Raw genomic sequence first — 15,585 nt, forward strand, 5'->3', positions numbered from 1 at the left:
CTCAGAGCATGTAGACCTAATTCCAACTATCTCCAAGTGATTTTGAAAACAAATTCGTGTTTATGTAACTATAAGAAAGCTTTTAAAACACTGCTTTTACACAGGTTCATCATGCCAAGACCCCTTTGCGTACTGATTGCAAAATAAAAGCCTAATTAAAAACTCAGGTTGCTGAATGAGTGGAGTTGACAGCCAATGCTAGGGAAAGAAAGGGATTTCCTCCATCACAAAGTCATAACTGGTCCATCTTGCAGCTTCCTAGTTATGATGACTGCTATTCTATGACACAGTGGAAAAGGAACTTTAAACAACCTTGCATCAAACACAAAGTTCACAAAAATGGTATATTAGAATTTTCATGGCAAAGGTAATACATCAAATGAGATTTCCAGAAAAAGAATGAGGCCCGAGACAATGGGGAAGCTGTGATTAACCACACTGTATTTTTGATGTTTCCTTCATGGCACTCCTCTATAATGAGAGAAGAGCATAATGCTAAAGTTTGTTGAATGAATGAATGAATGAATGACACTTATTGCATATGGTGAGAAACCAATAACGCTGAGAACAATAAAATGCAAAAAGGAACACTACTAACAAGAGTCTGAAATAAGCCCAGGTAACAACTTGGCACACAATAAAAGGCATTTTCTATGTTGCCAGTGGCAACATATTACTCTTTAGGGCTCCAGGCTATTTTTGAAGACATTAAGATTCTACCAGCAAGATGTTTGAACCAAAAAGGATTATGTTCACAAATAGGTGACATGATTAATATTTAAGCAGAAATACAAACAGAGGAAATACCAGGTAAGGTAGAAGTTTTAACTTTACAGGTGACACAGCAAAGACAGACTCAGTAAGCACCATGGCAAATACTTCCCTCCATATGTTGGTAAAGAACATGTGATTTCATTTGAGGAAAATGAAGGAAGGTGGGAACATTTTACACAAGGTAAACTGTCTCAGATAACGGTTTTGAAAATGCTCAGAACTAAAAAATGCTTCTAATAGAAGTAGGATGATATCTCTTGCAATAAAGAGAAGCTCAACAAAGTGAGGCTGCAAAACTGATATAAGGACTGGGGGTGAGGGGTGGGGGATGGACAGCATACACTGGGGCTTGTCAGAGGTGTAGTGAGAGCATCAGGAAGAATAGCTAATGAATGCTGGGCTTAATACTTAGGTGATGGGATGATCTGTAGCAAACAACCATGGCACACGTTTACCTATGTAACAAACCTGCACATCCTGCACATGTACCCCTGAACTTAAAGTTGGAATAAAAACTGATATAAGGGAGTATGCTATCATAATAATATTCCTCATAGCAAAGACTTTTCAAATGGGAAACGCTATCCAAAAGTAAGGGTAGGAAACAAACTCCAAAGTTAAGGGCAGAAATGTCTGATGATATATGGTTTCTCTCTCTCTTTTTTTTAAAGCATAAATTAAACAAAAAGAAAGGAGAAGTTACCAGTTACTGGGATTTTGAGATGGTGGTGAAAAGAAATTCCTAGGAAATGGTTCTACAACAGGCCTGCACATTCATGCATGATATCCTTGCCTTTCTTGGTGTCTTTGTGTATGCTGTCTTTCGGTCTCAAATTCAGTTGCCTTGTGGGCCACAGGTACACAATGGGCAAGAGTAAGGACAGATGCAGGAAATAGCAGGCCAGGGCGAAACTGGGATTGTTGGCTCCAGCTAAATGCATTCAGATCTGAAAATTTTTTTTTAAAAGACCGATTAAAAAATACATGAGTGGGTCATGTCAAATACTGCCCAAGGACCAGTTGGTAACTTTAAATCCTTCCTACATTTCAAAGCACTGCTTTAGTCCAGGTGTTCTTAGCAGAGGGCGATTTTGTCCCTCAGGGAACATCTGTCAATGTCCAGAGATGTTTTTGACTGTCACCATTGGAGAAAGGGGACAGGTATGTGACAGGTACCTACTCAGTAGAGACCAGGGATGCTGTTAAACATCCTGCAATGCACAGGAGGGGTTCCCACAACCAACAACTGTCTGGTCCAAAATCACAAACTGTGGAGGCTGGGGCACTCTGCTCCAGTTCAAGTAGACTCTGTTATCCGCCCCCCATCCCCCACCATTCACCTCTTATCCAAATATGTTCAACACAGACTCAGACTACATGTTACTGCTGGTAAAGCTCACTTGTTAGTCTTGCCTCCCTAACTAGATTGTGAGTATTATTTTCTCCTTATTTCAGAACCGTGCACAAACAATATCCTCAGTCCTCCATGAACAAGTATGGGTCAAATGGAAAGGGGCTTGTCGCTATTATCACTAGGACTATGAAATTAAATAGGAAAGCCTCAAATAAATAGAAATTTCAATAGTTTGCTTTTAGAGGGAAAAACAATCATCAAATCTAGTTCCATCTTCTGCAGTTTACACAGACTAACTCCAAGGCCTACCCCTTCTTGCCTATGTTGCATCTCATCTTCTTCCCCTTCTTAAAGACTTCACTCCTGCAAAGAGGGAGTGCAATGAATCCTCCTTTCTCTTCCAATCATTACTTTCTCCCTGTCTTTTGAGTCATCCTTATCCATACACAAGAACGCTGTAGTATCTCCCACCTTCAAAACAAAACAAAGCCCTCTCCTTTGACTCCACACCCCTCTCCAGGACTTGTCCCACTTTGCAGCAGATCTTCTTGAACAGCTTACCCCAATCCCTACCCCACCTCCTTCCCTCTCCAGCCTCTCCAGCCCAAGTGCATTCGCAGCCACATTTCATGGGTCCTGCTCTCAGGGGACGCCAGCCACAGGCAGCGTTTTCACCCTTGCAGGCCTCTACTCCTGGCCCACGAGTGCTGCTAGAATCTCCTTGTGACACTGTCTTCTCCTGGGTTCTGTGATACGACGCTTTCCTGTTCTTTCTCCTATCTGCACTGGCGGTTCCATCTTTACTGGGGTCTCCTGCTCAGTCTGACCCTTGAATGGTGATGTGCCTCAGGGTTCTGTCTTGCACTTTTTCTCTCTCCTTCCCGCTCTTTCCCTCAGTAAACTCATTCAGCCCCATGGCTCTAAATACCCTCTGATTCTGACTTTTACAAACTTAAGTGACTATGGTCCACAATGGGAAATACATTTTGTAACACATTCATACATACACACACATGTGTATGAATGTGTTATAAAATGTATTTCCCATTTTATGAAACATTTGTGTGTATGTATGCATGTATGCATGTGTGGGTATACACACACTGTAAATGTTTCATAAAAAAAGGACTTACCTTCAGTGAGTGTGATATACTCTGATGTTTTCTATTTCACTTCCAAGAAAAACACTGGGTGTAGCCCAATACATTGATTTCACAGCCTAGTAATAGGTCACAGCCCACAGTTTGTAGAATACTCAATGAGACGATAATGCCCCATAAATGTGTATTTCTCCTGACCTAACCTCACAACCACCAAACTCCAGATCCCACACAACTCGCCTACATTTCTGTTTCATTCAGTTGTCAAATGGGCTTTCATAATTAACAAGTGTGAGAAGAAACCCTTGATTTTACAGCTCAAGTCCTACCTACTTCTATCCTAGGATCCACATCTCAACAAAGATTCCTCCCAGGTCAAAAATTCTGGGGTCATTTTGGCTCCCTCCCTTTTCCTTTCCTTCAGTTGTGGTCAGCAAATGTGGCCCATGGGGCACATACAGTTTTCTTGGAACACAACCAACCCATTCCTTCACATATCACCCACTACAAGGGCAGAGTAGAGTAGTGGGGACAGAAACTGTAGGGCCCACAAAGCCTAATATGTCTACCCGTTGGCTCTTTATGGAAGAAGTATGTCCCCCCATTCTACAGTCAACCTATGGAGTCCTGCTGACTATTCTTTAGGTGTCCCAAGTCCCCCACTGCCGTGATCCTCTGTCTGCCCTATAGTCCAAGCTGCTAACACTCTTGCTTGAACTACTGCAAAAGCCCTCACAGGTCTCCCCTTCCACTCCTGCTCCCCTAAAATACATTCTTCACATATATGCCACAGGGACTATCTGAACATGTTACTGAGAGCCTGTCCCTTCACCATGTGAATCTGGACCTCCCACTGCAAATGGAATTCGAACTGCAGGTCTGGCCTCCAGTCTCTGACTTCGGCCATCCCCATTCCCTGCTCCCCTTTCTCCAGGCACACAGGACTCTGTTTCAATTCTTTCTTGGGGTCTTTGCACTAACTGTCCCTTCCTGCTGGAATACCGTTCCCTTCTCTGTGATCACTCAAGTTTCACCTCTAATCTAGAAGAGCCCCCTCACCGCCAGGCCTGCCACACCTGTTCACTTTACCTGCTCTGATTTGCTTCACAGCACTTTTCTTTAGCTGACATGATTTTGTTCATTTGTTTATTTTTGTGCTTTCCCCCCCTTCCCCTAGAATAAAAGCCTCATGACATCAGGAGCCTGTTTGTTTCATTTGCAGATGACGTTGCTCTATTCCCAGTGCCTAGACGATGACAGGCACGTGATGTTAATGACTTTGTCCCCCAAAAAGAGACAAAAAAGCAACTTCTTTATATTCAAATTCCACACTTAAATAAAAGCACAGCACAATAATTCTACAGCCTGCCAGCCAAGGGAATGAAATTCTATCACTCTTCCAGAAAGGGGAAGGGATGCCACCACACCTTAATGAGAATTATAAATCACAGGTGAACACATTTGTAATAAATAATGCATATAAGTAAGTAACTCAATGCATTAAGTTTACCTGCAAGGAGAATGAGACATTGTCTTGTAGAACAAAAGTAAAAGTTTTAGGTGTGCCAACCACTTTGCATTATGAATATAACAGAAATAAAACTCAAATCATCCAGTAAAGTCTGAGTTGCATACAAATGTTAAATTTACCAAAGCTTGCTTAAGTTTAAAAACCATGAGATCAAAAAACCATAAAGAAACCAGAGTTCCTTAAGATGTGAAAGTGAGGAATAATTTTTATGCATTATGTAATGAAAGACAGAATCAAAATAGAAACATTTTTATATTTATCTCATCTCTTGCTGTAAGTCATCTCAAATATAAATGTGACCTATCAGTCTACAAAGAATTCTCAAATAAAATCCCTGATAACTTTAAGCCATGGCAATAAATCAAAATAGCAACTTAAAACTGCATTATGAATAAAGGCCAGAAGGCTCCTTTAATACCAAATTGGAATGCCATCCTGTTTAGCATGGTGGAAGTGCTAGGAAATTTGCTAATTTTAACTTGAACAACTTTTAACAGCTAGAAGATGTTAGGCAGCACGTTGGATGTCACAAGAGGACTCAACTTATAAAATTATTAGAAAATACAAGCGCCATAGATAAGTGGTGAGTGAGGTCAATTAGTTTGAGATACTTAATCAATGAATCAGATAAACACACCAAGGAGACTAAAGTCTCCCCTTTAAAATAGACTTCTGACAAACTGTAACTTGCTGATAGCTCATATGGCAGATTATACATATTTGATATATAAAACTTTTAGTTGCGTTTTTCTTGTGTTTTGAAGTTTCTTCCATTTTTTGGATTAAAGCTACTTTAATGAAATAATTTAATTTAAGCTCCTTATATAACATCAGTCTAGTATAAAAGCTGAGATGCTTCCCGGCCAGGTGGAGGTCCTGTAATCCGCTTATAAACTTGATGACACCATGCCAGGATAGAGAAAGTCGAGATTGCCCCCAAGCACTTATACTTTACAAGTCTTAAATCCTCTAAGTGTCAATTCCTTGCATCCCCTAACATCCAGTTAACACATATAAAGAACTCGGAGCAGTGACTAAACATGGAAATGATGTAATAAACAGGACCTATGTTTATTACTCTCTGCATAAAAAGAAATCCATTAACCATGAAGGTGCCTTCAATTCCATATTTTTCTTCTATTCAAATGTATGAAAACAAAAGAAAGGGTAAAATAAAGGATCTCAGTCTCTCACTTCTGAGGGTGAAACAATTAAAATCTCTAGAACTGTGCTGTGTACACTTGATCTTAGCCAAAAGGCCAAGAAGCGATAGAACTGTGCTGTGTAACAGCACTTCCAGCGATGGTGGAAATGTTCTCTATCTACACTGTCCAATACTGTAGCCACTCGCCACATGTGGCTACTGAGCTCCTGAAGTGTGGCCAGATGGACTGAGAAACTGAAATTTAAATCTTACATAATTTTAATCACGAGATAGTGGCTACTTTACAAGATGCTGGAGAACAGGCTTTGGAACCAACATGATTCCCTGACATGAAGCTTCCTATCTTGGCCTACGGACACAATGAACAATGCATCTACTAGTTGTTCAGGGCAGCCTGTGAACTGAGCACACAGCTATTGCAAGCAAACAGACCTGGGTTCAGAGTCAGAATCCGTCACCTTTTAGCTGTGTGACTGGGGGGTGGTCAGTCTCCCACTGCCCATTTCCTCAGCTATTATAATGCTCACACCTCAGAAAGTTCTCTCAGGATTAGCACTTATGAAAACAAAGGGTCCTGCATTAACTCATCTTTTCATTCAATGCAGACAATTTTCTGAACACCTATAATGGGCTAGGCACCATTTTAGGCAGCAGGGATAATGTAGTGATTGCAACCAAGTTCCTTCTCTCAGGGGGATCACAGGTAGGTATAGTGCCTAAGAAAGATCATGAGAGCAGACAGCGATCATGGGAGATGCTGCTTGATTTAGGAGGAATGGTCAGAGCAGAGTTCTCAGATGAAAGGGGATGAAATAACCTCTGAGCCAAGGCCTGAAGGATGTGAGTGAGGAGGTCCTGTGGCTACCTAGGAGGAAAAAGTACAGACAGAGGGAGATATAAGTGCTAGGGCCCTGACACAGGACTTTGGAGTTCACGCTTAATGATGGGAAGCTATTCTGACATGAGGACTGCCTTGATCTGATGTACTTTAAAGCACTGTAGCCGGAGGGCAGACTGGAGGAAGCACTGAGACCTGTTGCCAGGTCACTGCAAGGCCAGGTGCCCTACAATGGGTGGTAGAGGCCAGGGAAGGGGTGAGAGGTAAACCAAGTATGAGTACACTGAGAAGGGAGAACTGGCTGATGGGAACATATAGGGTATTTGCTGATGGGAACATATAGGGCTCCAACATTATTAAGATATCACTCTATACGCAACCTGAATTCCCCTTTCTGGGGCCCTACAGCTCAATCTGAGACATTGTGGCAGTCAAGCACTTAAGCAGTACAATGCACAATTCATTCTCTGGTCCAAGACCAGAGGGCAAAGAGGAGAAGTGCCTGATCACCCGGGTTTAACTCTCTGTGCATGGCTCACTGTGGTTCTAATTATGATGGTTTTGTATCATTTCAGAAACACACATGTGCGCGCGCGCGCGCACACACACACACACACACACACACACACAGAAGAGCTAATGCTAGTGATGCACTTTGGTAATGAGATTACATACTGCTTTCTCTGTTTGGATTGATGATGATTTAATGAACTAAATATCATCAGTAAATTTTGATGAGAATTAAGAGGCATCACTTTGCCCATAGACTTCAGGCTTTACTCATTTCTTTATGCATAAGATACAGTCATCAACAATTATGGTACTGGAGGAATTTCTTGCCTGTAAGGCAGGAGGCTGTTGGGCAGAGTGGTTAAGCACTGTCTAGGGCCAGAATTTCTAGGTTCCAATCCTAGCTTTGCCACTAACCAGCTAATTTGGGTAAACCACAGAAACTCCCTGGGCCTCAGCTTCCTCTTCTCTAAAATGGAGCTAAGATTGTATTTACTTCAGAGGACTCTTATGAATTATATGTAAAATGTCTAGAAGCATGCCTGGCACATTGTAGAAGCATTTACTGTTTTCATTACAAATTTTATGCAGGTTTTCCCAACTAAAACAGAATTTTCTCCTTTGCTTTATACTAATTCATACCAAATTAAGCTGTGGGGTTTCAGCAACTAAAACAAAAACAATTCCTTCTTGTATTTTGTCCTAGCATAGAAGTTAACAATCACTGCCTTCATTTCACAAGGATCCAACCCATCATCACATTGCAAATTGGTGGCAGTTTCAATGTGGTTGCAACAATGAAGTCTTGAAAGGTTTTATTTACCTTCTTGGGCATCTGTCTGTGCATGAATGTATGTATGTGTACTGCATGTATCATGGTAACATAGCTGGAACATAGTAAGTAATCAGGAAATGACAGTAGTAACACTATCATTACCATCACCACCACCATTTTCTTATCTGTTTTGCCTTTTAACTCATTATCATTTTTCTAGAGTTATGAAGTGTGCTTATAAAGCTAGAGGATTAATCTTCTATTGTGACTGGTGGATCAAGTTTAATTTATTCAGCTATGATTTACTGAGACCTTATCGCTTGCCAGGTTCCCCAGGAAGTGCCAGGGACACAAGAGTAAGAGTCAGACACACTACTGCCCTCTGGGAATTTTAACATTCCATGAATTTATAATCAGACCTTGAAATTATTTAGTGGCCTGACCAAAGTATTCAGTATATATGGTTTGTGCAAACTAGAAAGGAAAATATCACTTCCATTACTGTTGTGATCAGAAAAAGCCAGTGGGAGATGGCACTCTAAATGAGCATCTCCATTCAGACAGCAAGTCCCCCTTCTATTCTCCTCGGAAGTAGAAAAACGTAGAATGTGGGAACTGAAATGGATCTTAGGGAAGACTGAGAAATCTGTCACTTACAAAACAGACTTTAAAAGATGAACATTACTCAGAAATGAAAATATTACGTAAGCTTTATAAACTTATTTTCATCCAACTTATAGGTCAAAGAATCAAAACCAGAAGGGACCGTGGAGGCAGAAGCCTAACATTTTTTGCAACTCTGGTTGTACATCAGAATCACCAGTGGTACCTGGGCAACACAATGAGACCCCGTCTCTACAAAACAATTTTTTAAAAGAGATTAGTCACACATGATGGCACATGCCTGTAGTCCTAGCTATTCAGGAGGCTAAGGCAGGAGGATCACTTGAGCCCAGGAGTTTGAGGTTGTGATGGGCCATGAACATGCACTCCAGCCTGGGCAGAAGAGCAGGACCCTGTATCAAGAGGAGAAAAAAAAAAAAAAAAAACCTACCAGTAGAACTTCTAAAAAAACAAAAAAACAAACAAACAAAAAAAAACAAAAAACAGATGCCTGAATATCATACAAGCTGTATGGCCCAGCTAGAACTTTTTATAAAAAATAAAATACAAATCCTTCCCCACCCAGTTGCTACTATTGCTTTATCATGTGATGACTACTATGTCAGGAACTGGCACAAATGCTACCTTATTTATTTAATCTATGTACATCATGCCCATTTTTTTCAGAAGTCTAACTAAGCTCAGAGAAGCCAAGTGACTTGCCTAAAGTCACAATGCAAGTAACGCAGGAGCAGGATTTAAACTTGCATCCTCTGGCTCCAGAGTCCTGTGGTCTCTCCTCTATATAGCGATAAGGTCATCCCATGCATAAAATCTGAGCCAGAAAGGAGTGCCTGAAACATTCTCTAGCTCAAAACATTCATCTTTTAGATTAAAAAAATAAGTGTCAGGGTAGAAGTAGTACCCTTCTCAAGCACATACAGCAGCTTACGGGCAGAGTTTGTACTCAAGGTCAGCTCCTGGCATCCCGAGTTCACTTTTCTTTTTAATACATGCCTTCTTTCAAAAGTAAAACATAGGATCTTCACTTGCATACAGTGTTGCCAAATCTTTTCTTGAAACAAGAGTGTTGTGACTCAACATGAAATTACGTCTTAAAGAGTGTCACACCTACTGATAGGTGTGAATTTGCTGAATATCCAAAATATTTGACACAGAGGGGCACAGGTAGTTATGCTATCTACAATGAGCCTTCTTTTAAAAAAGTAAAAAATCTTTATGGGACAAGTTCGATAGCTTTTACAAATTAAAAATAAAAATCCACAAACTAACTTGATTTTCCAAACACTTCAAAGAAGTCTCTACATGCACACTGGTGTCAGGTGACAGAATTTCTGAATGCAGATGCTGTGTTCAAAATAAAAGGATAAAAAGCACTTTCCTGACTGCACAGCAGAGAGGGGAGGAGTAAGGACACACAGTTGGAAGTGGGGAACCAGACACAGAAAGGAGCTGCCCTTTAAAAATCTGAGTGATCGACTGGCAAACAGGGAGATGTTGATGAAGAGATTTGTAAGCAATTCAGGACTGGTCCTGGCTACTTGGGAGTACAGATGAACACCGCACAGCAGCTCTAAGCCTGACTGAGGAAACTAACCCTGGACATTTACAAATGATATTTCAACCTTCAGCTCGATTTCCAGATGAGGGAAGGGGATGGACTAAAATACTAAAATGAAATGTATTAGATCTTGACAAGAACAAATGTCAAAAACAAGCTCTAGAGATTAGGAATTAAAATGGATGCTACAAACATAAAAGCCAGTTCTGTCCCAAAGTAAAAATGGCCCGTTCTTTAAAGCACAGAAAGCCACAACCTCATGACAGGAATTCCTGAGACTCGTGGAAGAGTGTAGATGAGTTTATCAGTCATCTTACTAGCAGTTACAAAATAAATTAGATTTATTAGAAAGAATCGGTGAAGTGGCCATTTACTTTCTCATTCAACCTAGCTGTTGTCTTGTACCTTCATCAAGCCTTCTCATTACATCCCCGCTATACAGAAGAGATGATGAAATGTCAGCCCTGATTCAAGCAACTAATGTATGGCAGAAACAAATATATTTATATGCCTTCCAGAAAGATTAATAGTATCTGGTGCTAGCCTGCCAAGTGCAGATGTACAAACTTTCTATCCTATACATAAATCAAACACAAGACATATGGTGTATTTTAAAGACTGCTGATGTCACAGTGATTTTAAATTACTCATGTTCTGAAATAAACCCTGTAGATGTTGATGAATATGGCAATATATTCTGGATTTTTCATATAAATGTTATAAAATGTAACAGCATTAAGAAGAAGATGGCATTGGGAATTAAGAAGAGAGAATGCAAACATATTTAAAATCAAGGAGTATAGTCAGGCGTAGCGGCTCATGCCTGTGATTCTAGCACTTCGGGAGGCTGAGGCAGGTGGATCCCTTGAGCGCAGGAGTTCAAGACCAGCATGGGTAACATGGAGAAATAGTTTCTACTGAAAATACAAAAATCAGCCGGGAGTGGTGGCATGCACCTATAGTCTCAGCTACTTGGGGGGCTAAGGCAGGAAGATCACTTTAACCTAGGAGGTTGAGACTGCAGTGAGCTGAGATGGCACCACTGCACTCCAGCCTGGGTGACAAAGTGAGACCCTGCCTCAAAAAAATAAAATAAAAAGTAAAATCAAGGAGTATGTTTCTATAATCAGTTGTTTGCTGGCTTAGGCAAATTCATTACAATATGGTTCATTAAGTGTGTAAGTTAGTTGGCTATAATGAAACTTTATGTTTGGTGTCCTTAGAAGTGAATCTAATGGGATAATAAACTTAACACATCAATAACAGAAATGAGAAAGCAGATAGATGAGTTTGGAGAACAAGGTGGTCTGTGTCTGTCAAATGAGCAGTGGCTGAAACAAAGGTGCACCTGATGTACCAAGAACCATTTGAAAGTTTCCAGGTTGTCAGCCACAGTATTAAGCAATTATACAAAAATCAGTGTTACTCAGTTAAGTGGGACAGAACATTGGACTGGAAACCACAGAGCCAGGGTGAACAGCTCAGAACTACTGTGGGGTGGCACCTTCCTACTTCACAGCAAAGTGACAAATATCAGAGGAGAGGCAGGTGCAGGTATGAAAGTGCTTTGTGTATCACTGATTCTTCTATAAGTGCCAGGTTTCATCATCACCATCATCATTATTGTCATAATCGTTCTTATACCCAAGGCATTTCCCACTACATACATCTTGGCTACTGTTTAAAACCAATTCTCTGGGCAGTCAAGTGATCTAGATACAAGAAGAGACTTGAAAATTGGTTAGTGGAAACGACATTTGTAAAAATGAAATTTGCACAGTGCCTTTTGTAACTGCCAAAGCCAGGCTCATTGAGCATTTCAATTCACATAGATAGGTGCTCTGTATTTTGGGTTTCCTTCAAATGACCCCAGCCATTCTGATCGCAGAACACATAGATTCATGAAAACATGAGAATCGGGCTGCTGTGACACAAATGAACTCCTCAGTTGCAACAAACCAAAAGGAAATCAAAGTATGGTTCTTGATCTCTTTTCAAAAGGCCTGAATATGTTGTTCATGAAACAAATCATGGTGACAAGGATCAGGGAAACAGCCATTCTCAGGCCCACTGTGTGAAACTATCAGTCATGACTAATCACATATATGCACATATTCCAAGAGCAAGGCATTTCAATATGGTGGAAAATACTGCTCAGTGTGAGGTCCTGTGTTTTCTGGTGAAGCAGAGGGTGGGATGTGGACTCAAGGAGAAAGGAGGAAGTTTAATGCCTCAAGATTTAGAATAACCCAGATCTCTGAGATCCTCAACTACTTCATTAAAATGTGAGCATGTTGAGGGAAGTGTTTAATATGATTAGCAGACCTCTTGTTTCTGCCAAATAGAAATAATCACACACCTATTCACTTAATACCTATTCATTCATAAATACCTAAAAGGAGTCAGGTGTTGTGTTAAATGCTGGGGACAACAGCTGTCCACATGCATACATGGGCCCTAGCTTTATGGAAATTTATATTCTCATGAAAGACAAATACTGAAAAATGAATGAAAGCATGAAATAATGCCTTGTGGTAAAAAGGTGATGATGATCAAGGTTACGAAGAAATGTGATCAAGATTATATGGAAGTGTTAGGAGCTACTTTAGAAAAAGCGATGGGAGAAGCTCTCTCTCAGAAGGAGACCTGAATGAGACTGAGCCAGCCGGGAAGAGCTGGGAAAGGACCACTCCAGGTAGAGGGGACAGTAAGTACAAAGGGCCTGAGGCAAGAAAAGGCTTGAAGCATTGAAGGAGTTCCATATAAGCAGCCAGTGTGGATAAAGCACCATCAGATGGAGGAGAGGAACATGAGACAAGTTTCAAGGAGTGATCACAGCCACATTTTGCAGGCTATGCAGGCCAAGTTCAGGAGGCTTAAAGGATACAGGCTATTATTACTATTTTTTATTAAAAAAAAAAAACTTTTTAGAGAATGGGGTCTCACTATGTTGCCCAGTCTGGACTCACATGCCTGGGCTCAAGTGATCTTCCCATCTCAGCCTCTCAAGCAGCCAGGACTACAGGTAGGTACCACCACACCCAAGTTAGGTTTTTTAAATCTTAATGTTTTAAAAAGGCACAATCTGATTTCTGTTTTAAAGTACCACTCTAACTGCATATGTCTGTCATAATGTATAAACCATAACTTTTATGCTAAAGAGGTTAGTATTTGGAGAAATCAGTAGGCATTTTGAAACATTTAAATAAAAACGAACTTAAAGGAATACACATTTAAAAAGCCCCCAGTGGTCATCTGAAGATGAGTAAGTTAAGCAATGAATTTGGGACTAAAAAAAAAATTCAAAGAACAAAACAAACCTACTTACCTCCTCGTTGCACCAACAATGTGACCTCACTTCCCTTAGGACACTCAACCAGCATATCCACCACTTGGTTGTGAGTTAGGGCCTGCACATTCTTCTTATTAACTTCCACTATGAGATCCCCTTCTTTCAGGCCTCGGCACCTTGGGCTGTCAACAATCTGTTTCACTCTTTGGCCACCCCCACCAGGACTGTCTGCGATAGTAAAACCAAAGCCCATTGGCCCTTTGACAATATGAACAGTTATGAGTTCTGGCTGAGTGGCTATGGAGGAAGCCAAAGAAACAGTGTCATTAGGATAACCATGAGAACTATTTGAAGTCACGTCTGCTGGGCTGCTTGGCCGGGCATCCTTCATGCCATTGACTTTGCCTGTTTTACTACTGTGGCTAGCTGGTGAATCATAGGTCTCTTGCCCATTCACAATAATTGGTTCTTTATCCAAAATGGCTACCGAGGTCACTAAACTTGTATTGGGGTCATCTGGATCAAAAGGCAATGGATAACCTCGGCAAAGTTCAAGGTCCACGCTGGCACCAATGGGGATGGACTGGAAGATCTTCACAACTTGAGCATGTGTGTGTCCCAAAACACAGGTGTCATTCACACTGACAATCACATCCCCTGTAGAAGGCAAGAGTGTGGGGGTTAAGAAAACAGCACCCATAAAATTGCCATCAGTATTATAATATATTCCACTAATATGAAAATGAACTGAAACTGCACGTGGGTGTGATACTATAGGGCATAAACTGCTTCTATTACTGATTTTAACAGCTAATAAAGTGTTCTTTCAGCACCTAGTGTCTTCCCTGCTAATGAGAATATAATAATCACTGAAAGAACATTGGAACTTTCTCCTAAAAAAAATCTCACTGCAGAAATCCAAGTTTAGAATTCATTTATTTAAATGAGGATCTACATTTTTAGTAACTTATTGCTTTACTGTACTCACACAGTTTCCCAAAGTTAAAATGACTTCACAGGTTTCAATCTGCCCCAAGGAATGAATTTATATAATGTGGAGACTGGGCTCATTCTCAAGGTGTTTAAAGGTATAAACATGTGCAATCATGACGCTGTCTGGTCTTGCTCAAACCAAACAATGTCATGATTGCACATCTTTATGTTCTGGGTTGGAGTCTCACCACACAGAACACACTAAGGCCATGTGGACGCTACCTGTTTCCATCTTGCCATCCAACGCAGCAGGACCATCTAGGACCAAACTCTTGATCTGCAGAAACTCATCAGGTTCATCCCCTCCAACCACCGTGAAGCCAAAGCCACGACTGCTTTTCCGCAGCTTTGTGTGAATGAACTTGCCTTTCAACTCAGAAGGGTTTCGTGTAAAAAAGGGTTTGCCTGGATTAAAATAAGAGAAGCATAAGGAATGTCACCATTGGTGAAAAGGAGAATTTAACAAGATTTGAGACAACATACAGATAATTCTTCAAGCTTATGCCCTAGAGCCTTTGGGCACATAGCATCTTAAGAGAGTCCTCTCTTAATCTGAGGAATAAGGATGTTCCTAGGCCCCAATGTTGATGGAAGGAGGTAAAGCACAGAGTATGTCAACTCCAGGGTCCAAAAGAAGCTACAAGAGAGGGATGAAACTAGTCCCTGTCAGGTGACATACTTCTTGGTTTCCATTCCTGCAGTTTGACAGGAATTGAGCTGCCACAAACCCCTTCACAGCAAATGGAACTGGTCTGTTTTATGTCTTTTGTTTTAATTTTATTTTGCTATATGGCTTCTGATGTGCTACTTTGGGCCTGGCTTTCACTCGAAAAACCAACTGAACAAAAACTTTAGTTTTAATCAAACAGAAAATCCAGGCTGAAAATGCACAGATAATACCAGAAAACATATTAGAGTCACAAATAATAATTTGACAAAAATGTAGAATGACTATTTTCAAAATTAAGGGTCATCACTTTGAATTGAACTCCAAATTCAACTATTTTTCCTATTTATTTGCACCTTTTATTAAATTTATGAAATACCCAACACATGTCTACGGCTAAG

The 15,585-nt window shown here is 40.6% G+C and overlaps 1 protein-coding gene across 1 annotated transcript in view; it reads right to left on the reverse strand.

Moving 5' to 3' along the window:
- Positions 1-15,585, reverse strand: part of MAGI1 (membrane associated guanylate kinase, WW and PDZ domain containing 1) — a gene marked incomplete at its 5' end in the record, with an annotated part of 103,684 nt that overhangs the window by 65,609 nt on the left and 22,490 nt on the right. The window contains 2 exons of the mRNA XM_017875026.1: positions 13,561-14,181; positions 14,740-14,922. Of these exons, the coding sequence (XP_017730515.1) occupies positions 13,561-14,181; positions 14,740-14,922 (804 nt within the window). The remainder of the gene's footprint in view (positions 1-13,560; positions 14,182-14,739; positions 14,923-15,585) is intronic.

Source organism: Rhinopithecus bieti, unplaced genomic scaffold, assembly GCF_001698545.2.
Source record: "Rhinopithecus bieti isolate Rb0 unplaced genomic scaffold, ASM169854v2 scaffold_8601, whole genome shotgun sequence".
NCBI classification, from domain to species: domain Eukaryota; kingdom Metazoa; phylum Chordata; class Mammalia; order Primates; family Cercopithecidae; genus Rhinopithecus; species Rhinopithecus bieti.